This window comes from Myotis davidii, unplaced genomic scaffold (assembly GCF_000327345.1).
Source record: "Myotis davidii unplaced genomic scaffold, ASM32734v1 scaffold159, whole genome shotgun sequence".
NCBI classification, from domain to species: Eukaryota; Metazoa; Chordata; class Mammalia; order Chiroptera; family Vespertilionidae; genus Myotis; species Myotis davidii.
Genome location: NW_006291231.1, coordinates 50,117 through 72,457, shown reverse-complemented (window position 1 = coordinate 72,457; position 22,341 = coordinate 50,117). Strand labels below are relative to the sequence as shown.

At 44.4% G+C, this 22,341-nt stretch overlaps 2 protein-coding genes and 1 long non-coding RNA gene across 3 annotated transcripts in view; 2 read left to right on the top strand and 1 right to left on the bottom strand.

Moving 5' to 3' along the window:
* LOC102774778 (myosin-16) overlaps positions 1-16,267 on the top strand; it is a 67,500-nt gene extending 51,233 nt beyond the window's left edge. Inside the window, exons 30-44 of the mRNA XM_015564365.1 lie at positions 6-95; position 1,012; positions 1,253-1,380; positions 1,675-1,871; positions 3,078-3,210; positions 4,286-4,502; positions 5,342-5,478; positions 5,572-5,675; positions 7,769-7,961; positions 9,028-9,231; positions 10,222-10,347; positions 11,331-11,501; positions 12,064-12,264; positions 13,307-13,534; positions 15,859-16,267. Coding sequence (XP_015419851.1) covers positions 6-95; position 1,012; positions 1,253-1,380; positions 1,675-1,871; positions 3,078-3,210; positions 4,286-4,502; positions 5,342-5,478; positions 5,572-5,675; positions 7,769-7,961; positions 9,028-9,231; positions 10,222-10,347; positions 11,331-11,501; positions 12,064-12,264; positions 13,307-13,507 — 2,103 coding nt within the window. The 3' untranslated portion in view covers positions 13,508-13,534; positions 15,859-16,267. The remainder of the gene's footprint in view (positions 1-5; positions 96-1,011; positions 1,013-1,252; positions 1,381-1,674; positions 1,872-3,077; positions 3,211-4,285; positions 4,503-5,341; positions 5,479-5,571; positions 5,676-7,768; positions 7,962-9,027; positions 9,232-10,221; positions 10,348-11,330; positions 11,502-12,063; positions 12,265-13,306; positions 13,535-15,858) is intronic.
* LOC102774571 lies at positions 6,761-13,979 on the bottom strand. The gene is made up of 4 exons (XR_435707.2): positions 13,748-13,979; positions 11,261-11,381; positions 8,511-8,654; positions 6,761-7,847 (listed from the first exon to the last, which is right to left on the bottom strand). It is a non-coding gene; the product is annotated as an uncharacterized LOC102774571 (long non-coding RNA).
* The window catches only part of ARPC1A (actin related protein 2/3 complex subunit 1A), a 39,905-nt gene continuing 30,124 nt past the window's right edge, over positions 12,561-22,341 (top strand). Inside the window, exon 1 of the mRNA XM_006764365.2 lies at positions 12,561-12,571. The gene's annotated coding sequence lies outside the window, so the exon portion shown is untranslated. The remainder of the gene's footprint in view (positions 12,572-22,341) is intronic.

Sequence of the window (22,341 nt, the reverse complement as noted above, 5' to 3'; positions counted from 1 at the left end):
GAAAGCTGGAAGATAGCTTAGCAGAAGCCAACGCCAAAGTGGCTGAGCTGGAGAGAAACCAGGCAGAAATTAATGCCATCAGGACACGCCTCCAAGTGCACATGTGTCACTAATCAGGGAACCAGAAAAATGGTAAAGCTGCCTTTGAAGAACATGAGAGGCGAGATTTACATAATCAGTGGGAAAAGGAATGCTCAAGGAACTCCGCTAAGTTAGATGCAAAACCGGTTAATGTCCTAAAGGACAACAATACTGCAACCTCCGAGTTTGGTCTTGGTTTTTCTTATTTTCTTTTTTAAGATTTTTAAAGCTGATTTTTAGACAGAGAGGAAAGGAAAGGGAGAGAGAAACATTGATGTAGAAGTGCTACATCAACCAGCTGCCTCCTTCACACCCCCTACCAGGGATCAAGCCCACAATCCAGCAAGTGCCCTGACCAGGAATGAACAGACAACTGTTAAGTGCACAGGACAACGCTCAACCAATTAAGCCACACCGGCCAGGGCTGTTTTTGTTTTTCTATCAGAAGAAATCCTTTGCAGCTCTAAGACGTTAATAATTTGGGACTTATTACTATCCAATTTAACACCTAACTTTGCCGAGGCTGGGCTCCAACCGGAGCAGAGAGTAAGGCAAACAAAGGTGCGCTCCTTGAGAGAAGTTAACACTCGTTGGGTTAGACAAGCTCGTGTGACACCAGAGAAGCTGCAGATATCCTTTGACCTTATTTCCCACATCCTGTAATACTTTTTAAACTCAATATCCCCATTTGACAGATGAAAAAAGTGAAGCTCAGTGAGGTGAGGTGACAAAACTAATGACTTACAGGGCAGAACCAGAAGCCTGGTCTTCCTCTCTGATTCATGCATCTCTTTCTGTCCTCTGGCCCAGCAATCAGCCCACAGGTGACAGGAATGTAGTAGGTCCTGGGACCGTGACAAATACAGTTTACAAAGTAAACACCCTGCCCCACTGTCTTCTCCGAACTCCTTTGCTGTGTCTCCTGCCAAGGGTCAGGGCTTTGTTATTTGAATAAAGCCCTTTGCCCCATGCAAGTCACTTGGATGCTGGCAGCTCTTGGGCGCTTGCTCCATTCCTGGGATGACTTAATTTGGGTGGCTGGTGCGGTGGTCACTGTGCTCCCCATTCCAGCTCAGTCGGCCACTTTGGGAGCAGTGCCCTGAGGGAGCTTAGGATCTGGCTGAGGAACCAGTTCTTCATCCAATATTTCTCCCATTTCGTTCTCACCCAGCTGAAAATAGTGAGCTGAGCCGTGAATATGAAGAATCCCAGAGCCGACTCAATCAAATCCTGAGGGTAAAGACATCGCTGACATCACAGGTGGACGATTACAAGAGGCAGCTGGATGAAGAGTCCAAGGTTTGTTTGGGGCTTGGGTGCAGATGACACCTTGAAGAAAGTTATAGCTTATGAGATGTAGAAGGAACATGAAAAATATTTGATCCACTAACAAGTAAAAAATGTTAACTATGACTAAGTGAAAATATGTATCTTCTGGAAAGTAATTTAAAAAGAAAAGGAAAATAAACACTGGTGGTATTTTCCCCCTTTACTTGCTGCACTGTTGATCCAACATGACAAGTATCTAAGTGCTGGCCCTGGGGGCCGTGGAGAGGCTGGCAGGCCTCTGACAGGCTCGTGTGGTCTCCACAGTCTCGCAGCACAGCTGTGGTGAGTCTCGCCAACACCAAGCACGACCTGGACTTGCTGAAGGAACAGCTGGAGGAGGAGCAGGGAGGCAAGACAGAGCTGCAGCGCCTAGTGTCCAAACTCAACACCGAGGTGACCACCTGGAGGACCAAGTATGAGACTGATGCCATCCAAAGGACTGAGGAGCTGGAGGAGACCAAGTGAGCTCAACTATACCAGGGGCCGGGAAGGCCAAGGGGGTGGGTGGGCCCTGGGGATCTCACCACCATCAGCCACAGCTGAGACCAGAGGAAGGCAGTTTACAGGTTCCTCTAACGGAGGGATGAGTGTCTAAAAAGGGGAGCCCACTCAGAGCCAACCTTCAGGTTCCATCATCAAAGGCTCACTTATCTCATCCTCCGCCCTAAGTGCTAGGTCAGGCAGGGAAGTCAGGAGCAGGGGCTCCCCCTCCAGGCGGCTCCTCTGCCTCTGAAGTGCTTAGGAAGCCTCCACAGGCCTGGTGGGTCTGGGGCGGAGCCTCTCTGTGATGCTGGCAGTACACAGACCACACTCCGTGGCTAAGGCTTCCACTCTGCCTTTCCCCAGCTCTGTGGTAAATGTCCTCAAGTCCTCATTCACAAACCAGAGAAGTGGGCACTCTGCGTGAAGGGCCTGAGGAAATAAAAGTGGACGCATGGATGTGGCTCTGAGCGGGCCTCTTGCGTAAGAGGCTGCTTGGGTGCCATGGGCCCACCCCCTCAGGGAAGCCTGGCATGGGAGCCCTGTGCCTCCTTGCTGTGCCTTCCACTCACTGGAATTTGTGGTGACAGGACAGCAGTAACCACTGTGGCTTCCAGCTGACACCAATCTTTTATCTAAAGATCTTCACAGATTGAGCCTAAGTTGCCTTCCTGTAACTCCCACCTCCTGCCCCCAGCCCTTTTCTATTTTCTGCTGTGAGCTATCCAGGAGCTGCCTGCAGCTGCCTGCTCTCACTCCCAGCTAAACCTAAACCTCGTCCCTCACCTCTCTCTGCCTGGAATCTCCACCCCAGACACCCACGGGGCCCTCACCTACCCTCCCTGGGGCCTTTGCTCATGTGTCGCCCTCCCTGCTTTATTTTCTCTGTAGTGCTATGTCTGTCTGTTGTGTATTGTCTGTCCCGCCTAGAACAGAACTTCCATGAGGGCAGAGATCTTAGTCTCTTGTGTTTACTGCTGCTTCCCTAATGCCTAGAACAATACTTGGCACAGAATAGAAACAAAAACTTGTTGAATTAAAGAATGGACAGTGGCTGCTTCCTGTAAACATTCTACATTCTGTCTGCATCTTGTCCATGTCACCCCAGAGCTCAGCGCCACACTCCCGGGCCCCCTGCCTGTGGGCTCCTATGTGTCCTTGATAGCCCCTCTTGCCCTCATCCATAGGAGGAAACTGGCTGCCAGGCTCCAGGAAGCGGAAGAGACAGCTGAAGCTGCCCAGGCCCGGGCTGCCTCCCTTGAAAAAAATAAACAGAGACTCCAGGCAGAAGTCGAGGACCTCACCATTGACTTGGAAAAGGTCAGAAGGTCAAAAGCTCAAAGGCTGCCTATTTAACTAGGTCAAAGGGGCCACAGAGAGCTGGATGAGACTGTCACATGTCTGGGGTAAACAGGAAGAAACAGTGGCCTATGAGGATGAAGCACAGGATCTATATACAGGCCCACTGAAAACAGGCTCCTGCTTGAATGTGTGTTTATATATACTCATAATTCTAGATCTGAACACTCTACAAGCCACTATTTAAATAGACCCATGACGAGGATAAAACTTAGTCCCAGGAATCCATGTAACATATTATCCCTGTTCCCTATTCTCTCATAAAAACTATGTCCCACAGAGTTTGTGTGGCTAAATATTCCTCTTTGCACCGTTGGGGGTCAGGCTGATTTGCCAGTCTTCAGCCAAATTAAATAAGATCCACTGCCTTTCCATATCAACCTGATCTTGGTCTAGACAGGACCATTGCTTCATGCCAACAGTGAGGAGCAGAAGGTCACATGCATGGAAAGCCTTCAGAAAATCGTCCTAAAACCCAAAAAGGTTTTGCTCCTCCCAAATTAGGAAATGACACAGAAATTTACAAAGTCTAGTATTGCACAGCAGCAAATATATAGTTACCAGAGAGTTACGAAAAAGATGAAAAATCTATGAAAAAATGCCTAAGAATAATCAGCTTTGATTCACAGAAAAATAATACCAAACCCATCTCTAAGTTGGACAATAGATGTATAATGTATATTAGTACATTATAGAGAAATACATTATGGGGAATTGGGTGAATGTCATAAATCTGGGAAGGAAGTTGTGGCCCAGATTCCTCATTTTACACTTGAGAAAATTCTAGCCTAGGAAGGTAAGGTAGACTGCCCAAGGTCACCCATCTAGTAGCAGAAGTTTTAGAACTAGAATGTAGCTCTTTCTGACTCCCTAAGCCTGTGCTTGTGCCATAAACGTTGAATTATATCCCAATCCCCAAGAAGTCTGTGGTCACCAGAGTCACTGGGGAAGGAGAGGAAAGGAAGGGAGGGGAGCAGCAGGAGGGGAATGGGGCAGGAAAGTCAGACCCTCAGAGACCATCCCCACCTCTCCCTAGGCCAATGCTGCAGCTGCCGCCCTGGACAAGAAGCAACGGGTCTTTGACAAGATGCTGGCCGAATGGCAGCAGAAGTGCGAGGAGCTGCAGGTGGAGGTGGACAGTTCACAGAAGGAGTGCCGCATGTACATGACAGAGAGCTTCAAGATCAAGACCGCCTATGAGGAGTCCCTGGAGCACCTGGAGTCAGTGAAGAAGGAGAACAAGACCCTGCAGGGTGAGTCAAGGGCAGACAGGTGGGCCTGCAGGGACAAAGACACAGCCAGAGCCCTCTTTCTCCCAGGCACAACATGGGTTTAAGCAACTGGTACACAGTAGGTGCACAGTAAATGTTTGTTGACTGGCTGGCAAGAGTTTTGTAGAAGCACTCAAGCACTCAGTAATATAACTTCAGGCAAGTGAATTACTTTAACTATCTGTGCCTCAATTTTCTCATCTATTAGATAGGGAAATAATACTGCCTTTCTTGTAAGGTTGTTGTGCCAATAAAATACAAAAAAAAATATGTCAAGTCTTCACTTAGTAGAATAGCTGGCACAAATAAAGGCTCAATAGATTTTATTTTAGCCCTTACACCTGTCATATGTCAGTAATATACACATGTATACATATTTCTTACATGTAAGAGTTTCGGGCTGGAATTTGAGGCCTGGGGAGTTTCCCGGGGGGAGTGTCTCCAGAAAGGGAGGCCTTGTATATAGAACTAACAGCCCCTAGAGTTCTGGGCACTGGCCCCAAAGCTACTCTGTGCTTGCTTATTCTTCTCTGGGCTTCAGACCCTCATCTAGGGTGTCCCAAAATTCACGCAAGATTTGCAATTATTACAAATCTTGCGTGAATTTTGGGACACCCTATATAAAAAGAGGAGCTTGGATCCACTCAAGCCCTGATGCCCCACGAGTCTATGACTTGGAGTGTATTGCTTCTCTTTTGATACAGTGAGGCTAGGAGTGCCTGCTTCTGACCCCAGTGGAGAAATATCTGTGCCACATGCCATGATCCTGGGAAGCTGGTAGTCCTCATGAGCCTTCTTAACAAGAATATTCTTTTTTTCAGAGGAGATAAAGGAACTGATTGATCAGTTGGGCGAGGGAGGACGGAGTGTGCATGAGCTGCAGAAGTTGAAGAAAAAATTAGAGATTGAGAAGGATGAACTCCAAGTGGCCCTAGAGGAAGCTGAGTCTTCCCTGGAGGTAACCGCATGGCTGTCTCTTTGGGGCTGGAACACTTGACCAGGGTCCGCAAACCTGCTCAGCCAGAAAGACTGACATTTACATTCCTGGCAGGTTGAAGAGAGCAAGGTGATTCGAATTCAGCTGGAACTGGCTCAGGTTAAGGCTGACATCGACCGGAGAATTCATGAGAAAGAGGAAGAATTTGAAGCTACGAGGTAGGGGGCTGACAGGATGGGAGGCTGACTTGGATAGCATGATGGAGCAGAGTCCAGAAACCTAGGTCTCTGCCACTAACTAGTCATGTGATCTTGGGCAAATAAGATGAACCTCTCTGAACCTCACTTTCCACATCTGTTAAATGGTAATAATGGTAGTATTTTATACAGATGGGGTACTCTGGTTAACAAACACTTTGAAATGTCTTACTTCAATGATTCATCACAAAACCCCATGAGATAATAATCCAATTCAAAAATGGACAAAAGACATGAATAGACATTTCTCCAAAGAAGATATACAAATGGCCAATAAACATATGAAAAGATGCTCAATATCAATATATAATAGGGAAGTACAAATCAAAACTACAATTAGATACTACCTTACACCCAATACAAGGGCAACTATTAAAAAAACAAAAAAAAACAGAAAATAGCAAGTGTTGATGATGATGTAGAGAAATTGGAACACTTTTACACTGTTGTGGGAATGTAAAATGGTACAGCTGCTGTGGAAAACAGTATGGAGATTCCTCAAAAAATTTTAAATAGAATTATTATATGATCTAGCATTTTCACTTCTGGATATATACCCAAAAGAATTTGAAGCAGGGTCTAAAATAGATAATTGTATATCTGTCTTCATAGCAGCATTATTCTTAATAGCTAAAACATGGAAATAATCCAAATGTCCGTTGACAAATGGATAAAATGTGATATATATATACAATGTATATTTTGCCACAATAAAGAATTAGAAAAAACTACCTGTGAGATAGATGCAATTCTCCAACTAACAGATGAGAAGATGACAGCTTTCTATTCACTTCTCTGAGATGTGGAAACGATTAAATTAAATTATAGATATGAAAGCATGTTGTGAAGAGAAGCCCAATGACTCTATAGCCAATAGGCTAAACCTGACGCTCACCCTAAATTTCTAACTATGCCACTGTTTGTGTGTGTGTGTGTGTGTGTGTGTGTGTGTGTGTGTGTGTAAAATCTAAAATGGAATGTATGTGTGTTTGCAACAGCTTTATTAAGATATAATTCAGATACCATACAATTCACCCATGTTAAGGGGAAAAGTCAATGGTTTTTAGTTGTGCAACTATCACTACAATTTAAGAACATTTTCATCACACCCCCAAAGAAATACCATTTACTTTAGTAGGCAAACCCCATCTCTCCCCCACCACCACCACGAGCCCCAGCCTTAGGCAACAACTAATCTACTTTCTGGTTTTTTGAATTTGCCTATTCTGAACATTTCATATAAATGGAGTCATACAATATGTGGTTGTTTGTGACTAGATTGCATTTAATCCCACCTTAACAATATTAAATCCATAAACATAAATATTTTTCCATTTATTTAGATCTTCTTTAATTTTTTTCAATGTTTTTGCTTGTATTTATTTTTAACCCAAAATGAATTCCAATTTTGTTCACTTTTGAGAATGTCATGATATCCTTGCCCATATCTGCAAATTGAATACACCTCAAAGTACTGCAAATCCAGCAACATGCCTGCACATAGTGGGTGTTCAGGGGTGAAGCAGAGGTGAGCATAATGTGGACAGGATCTTTACATGCTAATCATTTATTTGCCTCAATGAAACAATTATTTTTTTAACATTTAAATTAACTCCTCTGGTCCCCTCCTATATAAGGAGATCAATACAGTTTATATGAGGGCTTTTTGGAAATGTTTTTGTTAATTACAACATAATTAATATATATTAAGAACAATCAATGAATTGTTTTGAAGATAAATATATAACTAACTTGTATAGTAAAAACTCCTATTTTATAATAAATAAAACTGGACCTCAGCATCCAGGTTTGAATGCAACTCATTGTGGGCTAAATGGATGACCTTTGGCATGTTTTCCATCATCCTGGAACCTCAGTTTTCTTGCAGGACTGTTTTTATGTTAAATGAATCGCTATCACAAAAGACATGTGATAAACTTTCACCTTCCAACATGCTATACTCATGTTGATGCTCAGAAGTCTCTTATCTAGGTTTAGCATAGACTGAATGTGCTTGTCCAGTACGTCAAGGCCTTCTCTGCTTGGACTTGTAGGAAGAACCACCAGCGGGCCATTGAGTCTTTGCAGACCAGCCTGGATGCAGAAGCCAAGGGCCGGGCAGAGGCACTTCGCCTGAAGAAGAAGATGGAGACTGACCTGAATGAAATGGAAATCCAGCTGGACCATGCCAACAAGAACAACAGCGAACTTGTGAAGACACTGAAAAGGCTACAACAGCAACTCAAGGTAGTGACCTGGGAGAGGAAAGAACTAATCACAAAGCAAGCCAACCCTAAGCCTATAGGCTTACAGAAAGCTAACTTCATGCATGTCTTCAGCTAGGATAAAGGCAAGAGAGTGAGAACATGGGGTGGCTGGCATTCCAGGGAGCAGGAGACTTGGAGACTATAAATGAGAGGTCCCGCCCAGCTGGTATGGCTCCGTGGATCGAGCATTGGCCTGCGGACTGAAGGGTCCCAGGTTTGATTTCGGGTCAGGGCACATGCCCGGGTTGAGGGCTCGATCCCCAGTGTGGGGAGTACAAGAGGCAGCCAATCAATGATTCTTTCTCATCATTGATGTTTCTATTACTCTCCCCCTCTCCCTTCCTCTCTGAAATTATTAAAATAAATAAATAAGAGGTCCCAACCACCATAGTCCACTAGAATAAGAGGGGAAAGGAGAGAAACAGGAAGTTGGACCTGTCTTAATTTTTAATATCATTTTTAACTTATTATAAATGACTTCAGACATAGAAAAATAAATATAAACACCCAGTACCCACCACTCACTCACCTTAAGAAATAAACACAAGTAGAGGTGAAGTCCTCCTTTATCACTCTTCATCATCAGGTTGGTCTTTAAAGCATGTATAGCTGGATCCATGCATTCAACATGTGTTTATTGGAGACCTGCTCTGTCCAGGCTCTGTATTAAGTGCTAGGGGTAGGAGAATGGATGAAACAACAAATATGTTTGCAGGTAGACAATAAGCAACAAATAAATAAAACTGTAGCATAAAACATGGTAAGTGCTATGGAGAAATAACAAGACAGGGGAAGAGAGATAGGGATTAGCCAGTTGAGGTATAACTGTCAAAGCTCATTGAGGAAGGACTCTTGAGAGGCCCTGCTGTAAACACCAGGCTGTGACTCCCTGAGGGCAGGTCTATGCCTCACACTCTTCCTCTGTGGCCTCCATTTCCCCATTTCCACCCCAGCTCCCTCCTGAGCCAGGTCTGTGAAGATCAGAGCACCCTTAGTCCTGGCCAGCCCAAAGAGATGAGCTCAGATTGTATCTTCTTGTCCCCCAGGATCTGCAGGTCCAGATGGACGAGGATGCCAGGCAGCATGAGGAGCTACGGGAGCAGTACAACCTGCAGGAGAGGCGCCTGAGCCTGCTGCAAACGGAGCTGGAGGAGGTGCGCTCAGCCCTGGAGGGCAGTGAGCGCTCCCGCAAGCTGCTGGAACAAGAGGTGGTGGAGATCACAGAGCGACACAATGAGGTCAACGTCCAGGTAGGATGGTGGCTCCCTGGGAGGTGCCATGGAAACTCATACTCAGGATGCCAGAGTCAGTCCAGAATGGTGCCCAGACCTGTGAGCTCCCTCAGAATTCAGAGGCAGCTAATGTCCTCATTCCTCAAGTCCTCGAAACTCACCAGCATAACTTTGTTGTTGTTGTTATGGTAAAAAATAATAATAACAACATAAAATGCACCATCTTAGCCATGTTCCGTGCACAGCACAGTGTGTTAACTGCATGTACACTGTTGTGTACAGCTTTTAAAGACAGGCTCCCAGAGACTCCCCTGGAGATTCTGATCCAGTGGGTCCATGGTAGAATCCCAGAAATCTAAACTTTTAGAAATTCCTCAGAAGAGTCTAAGTTTTAAGCCAATTTTAAACAAGTGTAGCTGAGGCTAGAACTTCAGAACTGGGAGTGATTTAGAATATTCCAAAATGAAGAAAAAAATGGACCAAAGAGTTGAGTGGTTTATCCATGGTCAACATTGGAAAGCCCTGTCTGCTCCTAATGGTAACACCAGTACTGCTTACTGTTCACAGTGCAGTCCTTTACTGGCATGGCTTAATACTTACTCATCTCATGTGAATTTACCAAAAGAAAAAATGTACATGGGACATATAGGGGTTATCCCATTTAGAGGCTGGAAGACCAAAGCCTAGAGGTAAGGAATTTATCCATGTAGGTGGAAGTACCCAACCTTGAACTGGGTTTTCCAAGTTCTGAGTTCAGATTTTTCTAGGGCTGCCATCCTCCTCAAGCCTAATGATGTTATTCCTGGGCTCCTCATGATGCAAATTCTGCTCTAAAATCCAGAGAAGAATACAGAGAAAGACCCTCACTCCACGCAGGGTCCTAGAGCCATTTCCTGTCTGACAAGGGTGTCTGACAAGCGTGTCTGGGAGAGGGTCATTTTCTTTCCTGGAAACAAAAGGGCTGTGCAGACTCCTGTCTCACAGCAATTCTTTCATTTCCTCCTCCAGAACCAAAGCCTCCTGGTGGTCAAGCGCAAGTTGGAATCAGATGTCCAGCGCATCTCCAATGAGCACGAGGAGCTCATCAGTGAGTTCCGCTCAGCTGATGAGAGAGCCAAGAAAGCCATGACTGACGTAAGTATGTGCACTGCCTGCTGCTGGTGGGAGGGGGACAGGGCACCCCAGGCCAGGCCACCTGCTGAGGACCTGGCTACCCTAGGCAGGGAAGGTCACCACCTCTCCTTGAGTCACTATGGAGTCCTGGCACCCTGCCAGAGGGATGTGATCCCGGCTCTGGGAAGACCAGAGTCTGGAGGAATACTTACAAGCTACACATGATCATGTGAGAGATTAGAGAGTGCAGCCTGGGGACACAGACCAAAGGAGCCATCGATGTGGACTCATCTTGGCAGCCTTTTTGGCAAAAAGGAACATCAAACCAGCCTTAAAGGGAGGGTTAGTGGAAGGAAAATGGGGGCTGTGACCAGGGGCTCAAGGGTGGATGTTGGCAAGATGTGCTGCCAAGTATTTTTATCCCAGTATCCCTTTGGGTGCTCACATGGACCTTGAGTGTAGATACTTTATCCTACTTTAGGACTGAGAAAATACAGATTTTCTTTTCTCACACTTTATTGAAATGCCAGGAGCTCAGGAACATGTTGGTCTAATTTGGTGGTATGTCTCAAGATATAACACACAGTAGGTCCTCCATGAATATTTGTGTAATTAATGTAAGAAGAGTGGGTAAAATGACTTACCAAATGGGTACAGAACTCCACTTTCCTACTCTAGATCTGTGATTTTCCCACCCCCTGTGCTATGCCCCTCTTGGATGATACAGCAAAGAGTTTGGCTGGAGAGCACCAGGCTGGTGGAGTCCACAGGATTGGAAGGCCTGGCTATGAGTGCATGACCCTGCCTCCTCCCCTTGCACTTGGAAGGACATGGGAGCCTGGAGCCCCCTTGCATCAAACCCCAGCAGTGTGTTAGTGAGGTTCCTCAAGTCAACCACTTGGCTTCTGAGAGACTGGGAGACAAGGTTCCTCACCTCTCAAAGGCACTATGAGCCTGGATACAGACCCAGCTCCAGCTCCTGCTCTTCTCCTGGTCTCCCACAGGCTGCCCGCATGGCAGAAGAGCTCCGGCAAGAGCAGGACCACTGCATGCACCTGGAGAAGATCAAGAAGAACTATGAGATCACCATCAAAGACTTGCAGGCCAAGATGGAGGAAGCTGAGCAGCTGGCTCTGAAAGGAGGGAAACGTACAATCATGAAGCTGGAAACCAGGGTGAGGGCAACACTGAGCTGGGCTAGGAGAGAGATGGCCAGGCTGGAGTAGGGAGGAGGCCTTTTCCCAAAAAGCATGCCCAGCATTTGATGAGGTTATGCCAGAGCTGGGAAAGAAAAGGAAAGTGAGGCAACAGCTCTAATTTCTTTAGACAGAGGTCTCCGCTCCTCCTCCTCTCCCTGTCATCTTCCCCCAGAATTTCCTTAGCCCCCACGCAGAGCAGTTTCCCATATGCTCGTCCTCTTTGTTCCTAGTCTCGGCTTCCAACGTTATTCCTCTTACTGCTTACCTAAAATAGGCCTTTACTTCCTGGAATGTTGAAGCTGGAAGGGCCCAGGAGGTTTGGTCACCTTTTCTGACCCATTTCTCAGAGGAGGAAACTTGAGGCTCAGGGAAAGTAACCAATTTACAAAGGGCCTGACCCCGCCCTGTCCAGGGCTCACCTATTCACCTCTGGGTAGGAAGTGGACACTGTAGCCATGACATCCCTGTCCAAGGTCACTGAGCTCTGAAGTTCAAAAACATACATTTCCTCAGCCACATTCCTCCCCTCCTTCCTCAGATCAAGGAACTAGAGACAGAACTGGATGGCGAGCAGAAGCGGCATGTGGAGACAGTCAAGACTCTACGGAAGAATGAGCGTCGCCTCAAAGAGCTGGTCTTCCAGACAGAGGAGGACCACAAGACCAATCAGCGCATGCAGGAGCTGGTGGAGAAGCTACAGAACAAGATGAAGGTCTACAAGCGGCAGATTGAAGAGGCGGTAGGTGCTCACCACACATCCCTAATTCTCCCTTTCTTCCCAGCCCAGGTCTCAATCCTTGATTAGAATTAACCGCAGGAAAGGAATAAAGTATTGGCCAAAAGATGACTCCCATGAGTCTCATGTCTATGGCACTTCACCCCCACTATCATGTGGGAAGTGGCCTGGACACTACACACTGGCAATAAGAATATGTAAAAAACAAACTTGTCCTCTGAGAACAAGTGTTGGGTGAAGTACCCACTCAAGGGCGTGCTCTAAAATCAGGGAAGGTCTTAGCTTCCTTTGTCCTTCTTCTACTGACCCTGTGGCCTCTGCCCGGATAACCTCTCTTTCCTGGTCATACTGTTAAATACAAGGACTTGCCTTTATTTGATTCTCCTGCTGCAAGGCAGGAAATCTGGTATTTTTAGTCCATTTCACAAGTGAGTAAACAGCCCAGTGTGGGGTATTTATGTTAAAGTCAAAGTCAAATGGTTGGCAAATAGTGGCTTCAAGTCTCAATCCTACACCACATGTCTACTTACTACCGTCATCCAAGACATAGATATTTGACTGCTATCATTTGCTGCCAGTTCTGGGGCCACCATGTTGAACCTATCAGCCACTGACCTACTCAAAGCCCTTCCCCAAAGGCTCAATAGAGGCCAGGCTTACAGTAAATATGGTCTAAATAAAACAACTATGTCTTTACTGGGAAGACAAGGGGATGGTAAATGTGGGGTGGGGGCTAGGGGAAGAACTAAATCCACAACTTCCAAGTGGGGTCCCAATAACTAATGCCTAAAACCACAAATTATAAAAGCAGCAACAGAGCACATTTTATTTAGAAATATGGATGTCAAGGCCAAAAAGAATTACCTAAAAGTGTTGAGACAGCTGTCCGTGTGGTAAGCTGGAGAATGACCCTGACCCAGGATGGCTGTGTTTTATAAAAGCCTTATTAGAACAATTACACTCTTAGACGACAATGCAGAGTAACAAACAGAACACATTAGAACAAGCCAGGTTCACATCCCACTTTCCACTGTCTTTGCTGCAGGAGGAGCAGGCCAACCAGACCTTTGCTCGCTACAGAAAAACAGTGCATGAGCTGGATGATGCTGAGGAGCGGGCTGGTATGGCGGAGACGGCTCTGAACAAGCTGCGCACCAGACACCGGGTAGCCGGCAAAGGCATCACCTCCGTGGAGATCATCCAGGTGTCCAAGACAGGCTCCTCCAAAACCCTTTCTGAGGAGTGATGTTCTCCATGGCCCAGTTCACAGCCGGTGCGTGTAGATACTACTCTCGACAGCCATGCTCCAAGTCCACCTTTCCTGCTTCTGTCCCTGCTTCGCTTTTTTAGACTTCTGTGCTTCCTGGCTTCCAGGCTGTCATGCCCTGACCTCACACAATGAGAACCCCAAAGCTTCCCCTGTCCCTTCAGCTGCAACACACTCTCTCCCTCTAATCTGAAAGCTCTCAGGTGTGGTGCTATTTACCTGTATCACAGGTGCTGGTAGTCAGGATGTGTCCCCATCTGAGTGAAAGCTCATTGAAAGCAGGTCCATGTCTGATGCCACTTAATACTGAGCCTGGAAAATAGGTGCTGAGTACGAGCTTGTTTTCACTGGACAACCATAGGGGCAATTGCAAGCTTATAGGCAACGTGTGTTCATCTTTCACATCCCCCACCGTATCATTATTCTTGACGATCTCATCAAACTGGATGAATTTCGATATCTAGGATTAAGGAAATAATAATCATTGCAGTACCATTTCTTGAGAATGAGTGCAGGTGGGATTTTAGAAGGACAATTTAAAATAGCCCTTTCTTATTTTTCTTAATACAAAACCAATTAAAAAGAATACAGGAGACAAATTTGTAAAAGCTTTATTATGCTATGGTTCTAGATTGAGAATTTAATGGGTATCCATCATGGGCATCCTTATACTTCACCACAAAATTAAAGTTACCTAGAGTACTGGGGAGCAGCCCCTATTCCAAAGGGAGGAATGACTAGAACTCATCAATCGTGCAGGTAGATCCAAAAGGAGATATCAGATGGGTTTCCTGCACCATCCAGACCCAGGAAGCATTTGAGCTCCTTCCACCTGCTAAGTGTTAGCCTCCAGAATTAGACACCTCGTAAAGCATATCCCCTGCCTTGGCTTGGTGACTGTTTATTCCTGGGGTCTGCTGGCCCTAGTCCGACTGGTCTCTCTCCACATCACTGTGCCAACAGCACGAAGAGGTTAGAAGGCTGGGAGCCCTGGGGTCTGTTATCCATGTCTTGATCCATCCTCACTCTCTTATCCCATTTTCCCTGTTGGTCATAGGAGCAGATATGCCATCTGTAGCCATGAGATGTCTTAAGCAAACTAGCTCATGAGTCAACACTGAGTCAAAACCCCACAGAGTTTAGTTTTCCAAATGGCATTATATTAAGTCCCACAATATCTATCAAGCTCTGAATATGGGTTAGGCCTGTACTATGGAATACAGAGTTATATTAAGTCCCACAATATCTATCAAGCTCTGGGTTAGGCCTGTACTATGGAATACAGACATTGAGTAGGAAAGACCATCCTCCCTTGTGGAGCTCAGAATCCAGTGGAGAGGTAGACACACAGATCAATTAACACAAGGCTGTGAGCAAATAATCTGTAAGTGGTGTTTGCCTCTCCTGGGAAGGGATCACAGGGAATGAGTGACTGATTTAACCTGGAGTGGCTGGGTGGAACAGCTCCACACTGCATGTAACCTATACAAGAATCTAGAGCAGTGTCACTCAAGGGTTGTGCCTGTTTACCTTCCAAAATAACAGTATAGAAACTAAGAGGACATTTTTAGAAATTTTTATAGCAATTGAGACTGTATGACATCCATGGACATTATCAGTGTATTTTATAAAAGTATGCTTCTGCTATTAAAATAAATGAAAATGAAAAAAACATTTAATAAAAATTAAAAAGAATAAACTGATCCCACACCAGATAGGGAAGGAAAGAAGGGAACTCCAGATAGAAGGTCCAACACATATGAAAGTGCAGAGGTGGGACTCACACAAGGGTGCATCATGACTGGAGAAGAAGGGCTCCTGATGGGCAAGAGTGATGGACAGGGAGGGAGATGAAGCTAGCAGGATAGGCATGGGTGAGGCTGTGAAAGGCCCTGTTGGGTGCAAGTATCCCACAGTTTCCATAAGGAAATCTTGTTAATTTTAAAAATCAATTTGTGGGATGTAGTAAGCGTAGCTTTTCTTTCTTGGGAAGACACATCACAACAGGAAAACAATCCCCTTGGCCCCTCACGAGACAACACAGGCAAGCTCATGGGGAGCATTGTATCCCAGGGAACCACACTCTGGTCCTCCCAATGGCCTGTGTGGAGTTCAGGCCTGCTTGAGCATGCTAAGCCCAAGGAAGGTTTATCTAAATCACCACAACCTTATACAGAATAAGCCAGATATGACCCAATGGTGTCCATGAGGCAGGAAGCCTGTGTAAGAACCAGCCCAGGCATTTTTCTAGCAAGAAGGGGCAAAGATGTCAGAACTTTCAGCTCTGGCCCACAAGGATTTTCTCAACCTCTCTCTCTTTTGTCCTCTAGGGTGACACAGATCTCAACAGCAGACCACTGAGAGGAAAAAATTATGAAAATGGAAAACCGGGTCTTCCTGAGAATGTTTGCTATGCAAAGGAAAGTGCAAGCCAGAAAAAGACAGGTGCTAAAGAGTAAAGATCGCTGTGGAGGGAAGTGGGTTTGGGATACAAATACCCAATAATTAGAGGAATTAAAATTAGCATGGCTTCCCTAAGACTGTATCAAGCTGTGTAAGCACTTGGAAAAAAAAATAACAGTGGGTCTGTTTCAGTTGAGATCCTACATATTCATGTCAAGGATGGAATATGTAAAGTCTGTGTGACCTGGCTGTTCTCTAGAAATAATTCCTCACATGGACAATTTTAATGACTTGTCCCAATGCAGCTTAAATAAAAGAAATATGAAAAATAGACTAACTGGAAGTTGTTTTTAAGTGAAGAATTTTTATTTTTCTACGACTTCCAAATCCAAAGGCAATTTATATCAAAGATCTGTTGTGTCACTATATCCTAATTCGCAGGCTTGTTTCTATTGAAACCATAAAAACTATGAAGTCTTAGTGATTTTCTTTGCAAATTTTGAGAGGGTAGTCTTAGAGCTATAAAGACAATCTAGGTTTCATTAAGTTCAGGAAGGTATGGAATCCACTGAAAGGATGGTAAGATCCATCCTGGATGATACATGAGGCTTCCAAATGATCCACCTCCACATCTTCTAGAATGTGTTCAGACACAGGTAGGTCAGCTCCATAAGGGCAGATTGTTTTGTTTTACTCATGGCTACATTCCTCAGCAACTAGAGAGTATCAGGCCTAAAATAAGCACACTGTGACTGAATGATAGAGAATGAGTGGCCTCCCAAGGAAGTCCTTCCAGACATTACCAGAAAGCTCTTCCTTAAATCAAGCCGCGATCTGCCCTGTGGCAGTATCCCCTTGCTAACCCTGGTTTTGATGCCCAGGACCCTGCAGAACAACCTTAATGGAAGACAGTTCTCCAGGTTTTCTCTTAGGGAAGCATGGCTTCCTGGTTCCTTCAACCATTCCAAGTATGACAGGGTTTCTGCTGTCATCTTCTAACACTATCAATCCTGTTCCTCTCTTCACTTTCCTAGTCTCCAGAGTGCAGGGGTAGCAGGGGCAACACTATGAGGGCTCCTTGCCAGTTCACAGCCCCTAGAACGCACCTTTCCTCAGCTCTCTGAAAATGGTGTCTTCCCTTTGACTATTAGCAGTCTGACAACTCTCTAATTCACTGGCAGACAGAAATCATTATTTAAGCTGATAGAAGAAGGGATAGTAATATTCCATTGGTAGTTCCCTCTCCATCTTCACAAAGGCCCATATCACCCTTGTAATGGTTCTAAATGTGGTGCTCTCAAGCTGTTTCAGAGGGAACCAAGTTTGATTCCTTCTGTGAAAATGGACCAAGTGTGAAGACACTGCCCTCTGGTGGTAGAGTCTCCAAATGCTGTGTGTGAATTTCCCGTGTGAACACCAACTCACAGAATCTTAGAATTAGAGAATTCCTGGGTTCAAAGGGACATTCAGAGGATGTCCAATCCAACTCTCAAGCAGTTGGAGATTCCCCTCCATAACATCTCTGAAAAAAATGGTTATCCAATTTTTACCTGAATCCTTCCAGCCAAAAAAAGTCAGCCAATTGCAGTTTTGACTGATAAGCATGGTTCAAAAGTCCCACCTACTCTTAAACCAGAATATGTTTCCTTCTATTTTGCCATTATTTTGATTTAGTATTCACCAGAGGTATGACTTGGGGCAATTTAACCTAGCTCACCTTTGTTTTCTCAACTATTAAATGGGGAATAATAACAGCATCTGTCTCATAGGAATATGAAGTTTAAACAAGATAACTTGGCATAGAGCCTATTATGTTTGACACTTGGACTTTTGCCAAGTTTTCTTCTAGCTTTCCAAAGGACTTCAACACTTGACCTTCCAAGGGAGGCTTGGCTGGGCTGACAGCAGCAGGCCTCTAGCTGGAAAAATGCAAGGGGCATTCCATGAAGTTTTAAGACTTCATTGTTTCCTGGAGGATGGTCTACTCTGTAGTACACACACACACACACACACACACAGAATTCCAGAGCAGCTCCTTACTTTAGGGAGGTGGGTGGCAGGAAGGAGATGTAAACAACTCAGTGACTTTCCCAAAACCAGTTAAAAACAGAGCTACAAATTCTTTGTAGCATGAGATGAGGTGAGGTTTCTAACCCAGTATTTATGAAAAAAATGACTTCATTTAATCACATATGCTGTTTTTGCCTAAGGACATATAATTTCAGAATAGCCTAAAGGTTTAAAATGATATAATCAATAGCCTTCAAAATATTATTAGTTAGTATCCACGATAATTGAAATCAAGGCACAGGCACCATGTTTTTGGAAATGGAGCAAAGACCATTTAAATGATTTTGCTAAATGTTTTGGGCTAGCTTTTCAAAATTGCTAAATATTGTATTAATTATATTTTCTTATTTTCTATATTCTTGATGCTCCAACATCTGGGGCCTCTCTGACTAAGGACACACTGCCTCTCCCAAAGCTGGCCAGTTCTTAGAGAAGCAAACAACTTTTATACACAGACCAACCCAATCCAGAGTTCATACCTGAGCTACCTCTTTTATCTAGCTCTTATACTCTAGGAGGCAATATTCCCCTGCCCTACTCACACAAAGCCAGGTACTAGACAACTAGAGACAGCCTTTATGTCACAGAGCCCACTGAAATTATTCAAACTAGCCAAATCCTAAACCTGCATAACCTGCCTCGCCCATTCCTTCCCATAGAAACCACAATAAAGGTTCATGTCCATGTTTTCCCGTCATTCTTTCTGCCTCTTGATGAACCCTGTGCTTTGCCATGTGGCCCTAAGTGCCATGCTGTTATATGCAATGTGCTGAGGTCCCAGGAAACCTCAGTAAGTTGTTTGTGGATTCCAAAGAAATAACCTGGAGGACTGGCTGTGAAAGACATGAGTTTATTAGGACTAACGTGCACACACTGATGATGGGGGGGAAGGGGGTGCTATTGTTTTGCCACCACCCAGACTTTCCCAACACAGATTTCATAGAGTACAGAAAACAGAGAAAAACAGGGCATGCGGGGGAAGGGGCACGTGCCTGTGTGAGTTCAAAACACTAGCTGTTTACAATCCAGGCTCACATGTAGAAGCAGTTTCTCTTTAGCCTTCTTAGACCAAGTTCCTGGCCAGGTTCCCAAGGTCTCACGGTCCACTTACAGATGGCCTTCACTCTATTTCCCACAGGGTGGGAGGGGAAGTTGGAGCATGGGAAGGGGCCCATGTTCCCATTTACCATACACATACCATGCTGTGCCTCCTGCTTCTAGGGCTGTTGTGAATATAAAAACTTCTTCCTTCATGACAATCATTTCCATGTCTATTTGTCTTACCATCCCAATTAAAACAAATTACAGGTACATTTAAAAACACAAGCCCTAGCCGATTTGGCTCAATGGATAGAGTGTCAGCCTGTGGACTGAAGGGTCCTGGGTTTGATTCTGGTCAAGGGCACATGCCCAGGTTGTGGGCCTTATCCCCAGTAGAGGGCGTGCAAGAGGCAGCCAATCAATGATTCTCTCTCATCATTGATGTTTCTCTCCCCCTCTCCCTTCCTCTCTGAAATCAATAAAAATATAAATAAATAAATAAACAAACAAACAAATAATAAAAACATCAATTATCTTCCTCCTCCTTTCACATGTGAACCAGTCCTGGGTCTTTGTAGGGAACCCAGCAGGTTCTGGGTCTTTCCCACGGAGCATATCTGTTAAGTGCTTCCAGAAATCACAAAATCATCACAAAAACCCTGACCCTTCCACCTACAAGCTACCAAGAATTGGGGCTGGAGATCTATTGTGAAAAGGTCAACCTTGAGTTATGGTGGAATCACAAGAGTGGAGGGGAACCTGCTGGCAATTAGAAGGAACTATTGTTCCCTCTACTTCCTAAACTCTGATTTAGGCTAATAAAATATCTTGTAGCTTTGGAGCAGTTATTCCATAAAACTTTTCTCTAGAGACATTTAAAAAACAACTTTTAAATATAGGTACAAAATAGTAACCATACATGTAGACGAAGGGGAAAACTGTATTATAGAGAATTAGGTTTAGGGATTAGGAAAGCTTCTGTGGGGTAAGTACAGAATGCTATAGGAGAGGCACTCAGCCCAATCTTGAGAGATAAAAGGTGTTGCAAAGGAAATTATGTCTTGCTGAAGCCTAAGGATGAGTAAGAGTTAGGCATAGCCCTGACCTGCATGGCACAGTGGTTAGAGCATCGACCTGTGCACTGGAGGGTCACAGGTTCGATTCCCAATCAAGGTCACTTACCTGGGTTGTAGGTTCCATCCCCAGCCCCATGTGGGAGGTAACTAATCGATGTGTCTCTCTCTCATTGATGTTTTTCTCTCCTCCTCCCCCTCTCCCCTTTCTTCCATTCTCTCTAAAAATCAATGGAAAAAAATCCTCAGGTGAGGATTAACAACAACAACAAAAAAGAGTTAGGCATAAAAGAGGGGGAAAGCAGGCCGGGAATAGGGAGGACCAGCTAAGAGCGTGCTTAGTGGCTATTAAAAGCACATGAGTCAACAGTGGTACAAGCTATAGAGACATTTAATGATTTTATACACCAACCCCTGCAGTCACAGACAGTTTTTGCCCATTGAGTATGATACTGGCTGTAGGTTGACCATACCTCAACATAATAAAAGCCTTATTCAGTGGTTCTCAACCTTCTGGCACTTTAAATACAGTTCCTCATGTTGTGACCCAACCATAAAATTATTTTCGTTGCTACTTCATAACTGTAAGGTTGCTACTGTTATGAATTGTAATGTAAATATCTGATATGCAGGATGGTCTTAGGCGACCCCTGTGAAAGGGGCGTTCGACCGCCAAAGGGGTCGCGACCCACAGGTTGAGAACTGCTGCCTTATGTGACAAACCTACAGCCAACATATACTCAATGGGAAAAAATTAAGATCCATGTCCCCTAAGAACAGGAACAAGACAGGGATGCCCACTTTCACCACTTCTGTTCAACATAAACAAATGGAAGAATATACCTTTTTCATGGATTGGTAGATTCAACATCATTAAAATGTCCATACTACCCAAAGCAATTTATACATTCAACGCTCTCCCCATTAAAACACCAACGGCATATTTCAAAGATCTAGAACAAACTCTCTAAAAACTCATCTGGAATTAAAAAAAAAAAAAGACCCCGAATAGCCACAGCAATCCTGAGAAAAGAAAAAAGTTGGAGGGACCACAATACCAAATATCAAGCTATATTACCAAGCCACGGTTCTCAAAACTGCCTGGTACTGGCATAAGAACAGACATATAGACCAATGGCACAGAACAGAGAACCCCGAAATAGACCCAAGCCTTTATGCTCAATTAATATTTGACAAAGGAGGCAAGAGCATACAAATGGAGTCAAGATAGTCTCTTCAATAAATGGTGCTGGGAATTTTGGTCAGATACATGCAAAAAAAATGAAACTAGATCACCAACTTACACCATACACAAAAACAAACTCAACATGGCTAAAGAACTTAAATGTAAGACGGGAAACCATAAAAATCCTTCAAGACTCCATAGGCAGCAAAATAGCAGACATACTAATGACACAGCTCCTAGGGCAGTGGAGACTAAGGAGAAAATAAACAAATGGACTACATCAAAATAAAGAGCTACACAGCAAAAAAAACCATCAACAAAACATGGATGAACATATTTGCCAATGATATTTCAGATAAGGGTTTAATCTCCAAAATTTACAGAGAACTCATACAACTTAACAAAAGGAAGATAAACAATCCAATCAAAAAATGGGCAAAGGACATAAATAGACATTTTTCAAAAGAGGACATAAAAAGGCCGAGAGACATATGAAAACATGTTCAGAGTCACTAATCATCCGAGAGATGCAAATCAAAACAATAATGAGGTACCATCTCACACCTGTCAGAATGACTATCATCAACAAATCAACAAACGACAAGTCCTGGTGAGAATGTGGAGAAAAAGGAACCCTGTGCACTGCTCGTGGGAATGTAGACGGGTGCAGCCACTGTGGAGAACAGTATGGAGTTTCCTCAAAAAGGTAAAAATGGAACTCCCATTTGACCCAGTGATCCCACTTCTAGGAATATATCCCAAGAAACCAGAAACACCAATCAGAAAGGATATATGCACCCCTATGTTAATAGCAGCACAATTTATAATAGCTAAGATTTGGAAACAGCCTAAGTGCCCATTAGCAAATGAGTGGATTAAAAAACTGGTACATCTACACAATGGAATACTATGCTGCAGTAAAAAAGGAGTTCTTACCATTTGTAACAGCATGGATGGAACTGGAGAGCATTATGCTAAGTGAAATAAGCCAGTCAGAGAAAGATAAATATCACATGATCTCACTCATTTATGGAATATAA